This window comes from Cariama cristata, unplaced genomic scaffold (genome assembly GCF_000690535.1).
Source record: "Cariama cristata isolate BGI_N322 unplaced genomic scaffold, ASM69053v1 scaffold1406, whole genome shotgun sequence".
In the NCBI taxonomy this organism is placed as follows: Eukaryota; Metazoa; Chordata; class Aves; order Cariamiformes; family Cariamidae; genus Cariama; species Cariama cristata.
In genome coordinates this window covers 22,938-31,153 of record NW_009621508.1, presented here as the reverse complement: position 1 = coordinate 31,153, position 8,216 = coordinate 22,938, and the positions used below count along the sequence as shown (strand labels likewise).

Genomic DNA, 8,216 nt, shown 5'->3' with positions numbered 1-8,216 from the left:
GCTCAATTGCCGAGGTGAGCAGACATTCAAAAAAATCGAAGTCAAGGCAATTTAGGTCAAAAAGTGATTTCCCTGCTGCAGTTTGGAAAATAAAAGCAGGCGGGTGTGAACCCAAAGCGTACAGGCACAGGGCAGCGGGGCACGATAACCACGGGCTCCAACAACCCCACTGCTGCCAGGCACGGCCTTGCCGGGCACCGTCGCTTCGGTGCCGACTGGAGATGCGGGCTATGCCCCTCAGACACCTCTTTCCAAATACCTTCCATAGTTAGAAAACTGTTATTTGGAAATAACTACTTCTTATCAATAGCTTAATTAATAGTTCTCATTAACAGTTTGTGTTCCAGGGATTGTACAATATCAGCACTCTCAAATAGGCAACAGGCAGGAGAACAGATTAATAAAAGCTCTGGTTTTGGCATGTAAACGTAATTTTCACTGCATTATTCCATACGATGAAGAACAATCAGGCATTTGAATGTACAGGCAAACATTTTAAGGAAAAAACCAACACATTAAAGATTCAGAATCAATTCCATTTTATTTGTTTTACAAAGGCAAAAACATACAGATTGTTTAGTCCAATGCTTCCACATCAGATCCAGAGCAAACCAAGTCATGTGCTCTTGCAGAACGAATACCACCGACTTCACCATCCCTGTTCCAAAAAAATTAAGAAAACTATGTATGGGATAGGATCTGCGTCTCAGATTTGATCAGCACCATTGCATCGGTATTCAGGTTTTTTTTCAATGTACAGAAATGTTAGCCCCGAATCACGTCGCAGTACAACATCTTTTACTTCAAAACCAGAGCTTGAAATTATTCTTTGAAGGACAGAAAAGAGCCGCCACTCTTCAGCCATAGGAAGTCACCACAGAAAACACCGGGGGCTGCTTGCAATTTGCTTTGCTTTCTAAGTTTCAGTACATTTTATGTTTATAAAAAGAAAAAAGAAAAAAAAAAAGGAATGTTAGAGACCAAAATCTTTATTTAAAGAGTAGGTAAATACAGACAACAGCAGTGCAGACCTTTCATGTACTCTGATCCCTGTCTCCTGGAGTCAGGCAACTTCAGCCTCACCGGAGCACTCGGTTTTGGAACAGAACCATGAAACAAATCGGTTAATTTAAACACAATTACGTAAAAATGTTCTACATTTAAAGACATTTACTGGTTCTCATTTTTAAAGCTGTCTCAGCTATTCAGGATTGACAATTCAAAGGGCTTCACCAAAAAGACAGAGTAATACGTACTTCAACAAGAATTTAACCACCATTGCTAACGAGGAGAGTAACTCATTTCAAGCTCTGCATTTAAAGTACCCATCACCTTTTACACAGCAATCGGCAGGTAACACGTAACTTGTGACGTTTATCTACATTGTGTTATCACCACCTATTACAAAGAGCAGGCACTGAACTTTTTAAAATGTTATTACAAATCGTAAAGATTACATATTACTGCAAAGTTAGAATCCACATTCAAGAACCAAGAATTTAAATATTTTTTTTTGCCATGGTATTTTATGTATATATTTATAGATGAGCAGTGACACTTGTTTTGGCCCATTTTCCTCTCAAGTTCATAACCGAAAATCACACTGGACCGCCCGTGTAAGCAGGCGAGCGCTCACGAGCTGGCTGACAACGCAGAATAAGTACCCAAAACCTGAGCTGGGAAAAAGTTACACTCTGTCAATAGCTCTAGGTTACCTTCTTAAATAAATATGCTCCCTTCCCACTCCTGCCCACCTGCCCAGGAATATGCGAGAACTACTATTTTTCTACCCCTCGCCCACGCACACAATGTATAGATGTGATGGACACTATATAACCAAGCTGTTCCTCAAGAGCGCAATGTCTGATCGAGTCTGTGTAAATATTTCTTAAAGCACAGTGCAATTTTAGTCTGGAGCACTTCCTCCCCTCATAATATCTATCAACAAATAAAGCCTATTTTAAAATCAATATTAGACGTCAACAGTCTTGTTTCACCCGTACCCTCAAAACAAGACTGTTTTGCTCGTTAGAAAGTACACCTACGATTGAAGATGTTTAAAACATTAGGTCTACTTGGTGCCGCAGCGTGGGTATGGAACCTGCAGGAGTCCCAGGCTTCCGAGATCAAATCGCCTCCAACTTACTTCTCCTTCATTTTTTTCAAATAACGAGCCCGTACTTGTTTGTTTGTTTTCATGAGTAAATTAATGACAGCAGGTGTAGGTAGAAGAGAGACGATCCATCCCTAAAACAAAAAAAAACAAAAAAAACAAAAGAGTTGAAAAAAAAACAAAAAACACAACAAAAAAAAACCAAGAGTTGAGGGAAAAAGTGTCAGCTTTTTATAGCTGGTACTAAGTGAAGTCTAACAGTTACCAGCACACACAAATATTACCAAGTTATCATTAGAAGTTAAAGAACAACAATATTTAACATTCAAAATTATTCTTTACTCTTCTTCCGTAACAGACACGTAGAAAGGACGTTCCAGATCCTTACGTTTTCCAAGGTGACTTACCATGAGCGCGTGGGGTAGGCACCCGTTGGTCTGGGACTGCAGGCCTACCGTGCCTAAGGCAGCTCGGACGTACGTTTCAGGACTGGGCTTATCGAAGGTCGGCTTGCGGATTTTGGACATTTTTGTTGCCACATAATACGGTAGAACACTCTGCACGTAGGAAAGATTGTGTTAAGCACAGAATGCTTTCAGATTAACTTACAGATCCATCAAGGAACTAAAAATCACTGGACGTCAGATAACCTGTATACTGAATTCTAGCTTAAGCTAGCCGCCTTTTCAATTCCAAAGGTCACAATGTACAAATATCAAAAACATTTTTAATCGGCTATCTTGTGGGTCATATTTGGAACGTGAAGGATAGTTCAGTGGTCTGTTGGCAGTCAGCGTTCCCAGCTGGGGCCCTAGAAAAACCACTCTTGCAAGCGTATGGTTGAAAAGCCTTTCTTACAATTTGCCTTGTAAGTACAAAACCTCATTCCAGTTGCTTAACGGAAAACGCTGTCGTGTTGGTTGTCTGGAGTAAACCCCCAATGTTTGCTTGGGAAGGAGGTGCAGAACCCAAGACGGGGATTTTTTTATTTGAGTAACAGCTCCCCAGTCTGGCACCTGTACAGACAGAAACACGAAGGCAGGAGGAAGAAGTAAAAAAGGGAACAGGAGGACACTTGGAACACTGAGCTCATAACTCCACAGGAGGGCTCAGAGGAAGGGAGAGATAGTGGTACCAGTGGAAGACCTCAAGGACAGAAGGAAGGATCAAGAAATGGAGCAGGGTTAATGGGCTTTTATCGCAATGTGCGGAAGAAACAGAAAAAGTAACAGTGCGTCTCAGAACTACCCAGCCCTGGCATCATGGAAAAGCAAGAGGAGGCGGCATGGGTGCATTGCTGTCAGAGGGATACTGGTACCACAACGGCACGTCAGTGGGGGGCCAAGATAGACCTGGGGGATCCAAAACCACATTCCAGCTATCCCCAGCTCACGCTACTGGAGAAGGAAAGGGAAACGCACGTATACTTGTACACTAGGAAGCAACCCTCTCTCCTCATAGTCATGGTTTTGGCGTTGCTTTCAACTTGTCCTCAATCTAGGCCTCTAAAAAAGTAACCAAAAAAGCCCTGGTCTATAGCCACTCAATCAGATATTGAACATACCAGATCTCAGAAGCTTAGAAAGGTTGGAACCTTACCAACACTTTGACAAGGACCTCCTAAGACACCGTCTGGGGCTGTACATCCAGTCACTACCGCCCATCACAGTAGTGAGCGCTGTGACTCATGCACCTGTACAGCAGACATCTGAGAAGTGTGCGTCCACTTCTGCTATGCTAATGGATCCCAAAATGAGAATACCATCTCGAAACTCAGTATATTTGGGCAAGTTACAGTTCAGAAACCTCCTTCCCCGCATTAGTCTCTTAAAGAACAACAACCACGCACGCTTGACCTCAGAAACATTTACTACCATGCTCTCAGAAGCACGGCACAGGGGGGAAAGGACCACCAGAGCTCTCCCTGACTATTTATCCATGCCATAGCCGTGGACTTTGACCACCACAAACAGGAAGCATTGGTATGTCTGCTCATTCCTTCACCTTAGAAGGTTAAAACCGTGCACTGCTCTTGATAAATAGGACTTTCAATAATACACTGCATGAGTCCACTTTCAAATGGAGAAGAAAAACATGGAGACCTGAATTTCAGAAGTGTAAGCATTTACCATCACCTTTAAAGTCGCCAAAAGCTACAAATGCTTGGGTAAAACTACTCATTCTGTCACCACAACAGCATAGGCACCTAGTTTCAGCTCCAGCATGTGAACCTCATCCATTTTTCAGATTACATTTCTAAACTGATTCTCTAGTTTGGTGTTTTAAAAACAGAAAACAATTCTAAGCTTCTTATTCACCACCAAATTATATCTGCAACATCCCCACGCGCAGTGGCACAATAGTTACGGTTTGTTTTCTGTCTTCCTCTGCTCGTAAGTGAATTGCACTACCCAGTTAAGCCACTGGATAGCACGAAGGGGAAAACAATTGTGCGTGAGGATACTGGAGAAAGCAAACATACAGCAGCGTTACTGGTTAGCTGTTGATTCACAGACTTGAAGGCACATAGAAGTATAGGATTACACTCCAGCATTTTTTTTCCCCTCCCAAAGGCTCTCCAGAAAACGAAGAGACAGGTATTTAATTTGAGAGACATTAGATTTACTGTTTTCCTATTAACTGTGCCATATTTTAACAGCTATAAAGAGACCTGTTGAATCCATTAAGTTAGTTTTCCCCCTTTCTTCCTCCCCACAAGGAGCTCAGACATTCAGGAACCATATCTAAAACTGGCATGACAGATTAAAAAATAAACCCACCACCACCACAAAAACCCCTTCACTGCCTAAAGCCTTTTAGCATTTTGCATTCAGGCAGATAAAACCCACACTACCTGGGCAAGTAACTGTATAGAAAATTCCTTGTCTTTATCCCGGGAAAGCCTAGCCTGCTCTCCAGTTTCAAAACATGCCTTAAAAGTAGCTTATGTCAATACAACGTCTCTTGCTCACTTAAAACATTTGCTACCGCTTACAGCTCTGATGCTTATTAAAATTGTCTGGCACTCAGAATTGGGGTCTTGAATGTCGGATCGATGCAAGAAGTCAGATCTCAAGTCCTGAACAGAAGCCTCTACTAATTATGCTACAGTCACATGACAAGAAGCCCCAAAAAGTCAGAATAGCTTGTTTACACAATTTTATCACCTGTTTTACCTTACTTTTAAAAAAAGACCTGAACTCTGGGGTGTTTCCAAAGAAGCTTCTTTCCATTTCTTTGCAGGGAAAAGGAAGCTGGGGGACATAAAGGGGAAACAGAAGAATTGCAGCAACCAAAGCTGACCTGTACAGAGAGCTAAAAGGCAAAGCTAAAAAGCTTTGGAGGAAGGCAGGCAATGCCATTTGCCATTAGTTTGGTGATGGGACACTAGGGAGAAAGCCTTTTGCTAGGAGAGCAGGACAACACCCAGACAGGCTGTCCAGAGAGGTCACAGCATCCCTGCCCTTGAAGGTTTTCAAGAATTGGCTGGCTAAAGCCACGACTAGCCCATGACCTAGCGTTAGCCACAATCCCACTGCTAACTGCTAGGGAATCCCACTGCTAGCAGAGAAAACTTTTTAGAGATCCCTTCAAACGAACACTTTCATGATTTTGTGATCTGATATTTTATGTAGTGGACAGGGTAGAAGAAAACAGGTAGTAAATGGTTTTACTGTTACATTTTTGCTATGCATAGTAACCAAGTATAGAGGGAAAATGCCACTAACTAACTGAAGTTAAAAAAAGGGAGCAAAACAAAGAAGTGAAGAACCAAGCAGTATTTTCAGACATACTCAAAAACCAAAAGTTTCAGAAGAGTCTGCAGAAACCTTTCAGGGAGAGATTTTCCCAGAACAGTCTTGAGAGAAGTCCTTGTTGTCTTCTTCCTCATTCCTTTTCTTTTTGCCTCTCTCTTTCTCTCCACGTAAACACACACTGAATTTTAACCTATGCTATTACTGTGCTGCTTCTGTAAAACTAAGGATGCCTGTCAGCCAGAAAGAATGTATTTTTAATTTAAAGATGGCTACATTGAAATAAAAACACTATATACTATCAGAACTAAGCTTCCACAGAGAAGGCAATCCACTTGAGCAAAACTGATATACTTTAGGTTGAACTTCAGAAATTGGTAAAATCCTACCTGCGCTTTGTTTCTGGTTTTCACACAGTGGTACTCCACAGGTATTGGCATGGCAAAAGTTAACTGGTTTAAATGGTGATCTCAGCTGGAAGTGCAAGTCTGGAATTAAAAGCGCTACCCTTTTGAAGGTCACAGAGATGAACTTCAAAGAATCTAAGGGGGATGCAGTTTCCTAAGGGCTCGAAGGAGATACGTCAGCTAGCCTTCACAGGAAGGTACTTGTAATATTCATTAGTGGTTTATAGGGAATTTGGCTGGAACAAGCCGACAAGGACATGGACTGCAATAAAATTAACGTAACAAATTGAAGGTGTGACAGCTATTGGTCATCAGGCCCACATAACTCAGAATGGCAATTCGCTGTCTCCATTTAGGGGCAAAAAAGCAGGGCTGTCAGGAATTCAGCACCCTTCGCCCACACGGGAGTTACAAAAAGACAGCTTCCCACAGCCTGTGAAGTTTTGTACAGGGGAACATAACTTGATACAGAAAACCAGATTTAATTCTTCATTTGTTTATAATGTTAAAAACGTAGGACACTGAAAACTTTTTTTCTAGCTTTTCCATACCCAAAAGCTAGAAAATCTTTCCTATGCTATGTACATTCATACTGCGTTTAATGCCTTTAGGCAAGCATGAGTTACTGGGCTATTTACCTTTTCAGTTTCAATAGGTACTCCACAGTCATAAATGACAGTACCTGCTCCTTCTCCATTCTCCTCTCAAAGCGACAGAGTGCTACTTAGACAAAATTTGGGAAGGAGGAGACAAACGCACATAGGAACACCACATCTCAAAGCTGTAACACTTCTTTCTCCTGCAAATATCTGTCTCTAAATACTCTCACACTGAGGTAACTATCAGCAGCTTTACCTGAGAAAACACCAGAAAACAGAGAACGAGCTTAGACATTGTACCGCAACACACATACACACAAAAAAGGGAAAAAAAGAAAATCACACGCAGCTCTATTGCCAGTGAAGCTGTGTGTTGAAGGAGCCCGTGCCTCACCGTTTGTAGGTAAGCTTGAGCAGGAAAGAAAGAAATCCTACTGGAAGACAACTTATTATTGATGTAGAAAAGAGAAATACCAGTTCCTTCAGTCTCATTTGGAGAGTGTGACCACAGATTAAAAGACGGCCACACTGCATGTAGATGAATTTTTTTAGAACAGCTGTCTGATAATGAAGCTAAATCTGCAAGTAATACAATTTGAACCACATTGGGGAGATAGAAGTAATATAGAAGGGTAAAAGTGAAAAAAAGGTGTAAGGAACTTGCAGCATGGTAAAAATTGACCCACTGCAGGACAGTTTGAGGCTGAAGCCAGGGAAAGACTTGGAAAGCCGTGTGAGGGGAGAAGTAACGAGGAGACATCAAACGCTAACAGTTGCTCCAGCTTAATTCGCTTCAAGAACAGAGAGCACACACAAACCACCCCGTATGCCGAAGGGGTACTTGTTTGGAGTGCTGCCTTTTTATGCATCCTTCACTGCTGCACGTTGGTTTAGGTGAAGGTACATGCCAGGGTGCTAGGGCACAGCATCAAGCACTCTGATGAGAAGTTATGCTTCGGAAGCTCTACAGCAATTTATAATCTGTTACCAGCGTAAAATTAACATCATCTAGTCTGTCCTGAAGAAGGTCTCTAACAACAGAGTTAGAATGCTTTCAGGGACCACCTTTGCTAGCCTCCTCTCCACTGGCAACAGACCCCAAACTAAACATCCCTTCAGATGTTTAGCATAAGGTTTAAACCTAGATTTAAATGAAATTCTCATTAAAAGGTCAGTGACTGCATGGGAATAGCTCAGCCAGCAATTGTCTCTTTTCTCAACACAATCCTCTCAGGAACTGGGACAGGACATTATACTAAACATCTGGGACTAAACATCTGGATACTAAACCGCAGGACATTTCCTGGTGATAAGTTCTTATTTTGCTAAGTATGCTTAAGGG

The 8,216-nt window shown here is 41.9% G+C and overlaps 1 protein-coding gene across 1 annotated transcript in view; it reads right to left on the bottom strand.

The window, feature by feature from the left end:
• Positions 1-2,142: 2,142 nt before the first annotated feature.
• HSD17B12 (hydroxysteroid (17-beta) dehydrogenase 12) overlaps positions 2,143-8,216 on the bottom strand; it is a 17,777-nt gene continuing 11,703 nt past the window's right edge. The window contains exons 4-5 of the mRNA XM_009701987.1: positions 2,521-2,670; positions 2,143-2,247 (exon numbers count right to left, since the gene is read on the bottom strand). Of these exons, the coding sequence (XP_009700289.1) occupies positions 2,143-2,247; positions 2,521-2,670 (255 nt within the window). The remainder of the gene's footprint in view (positions 2,248-2,520; positions 2,671-8,216) is intronic.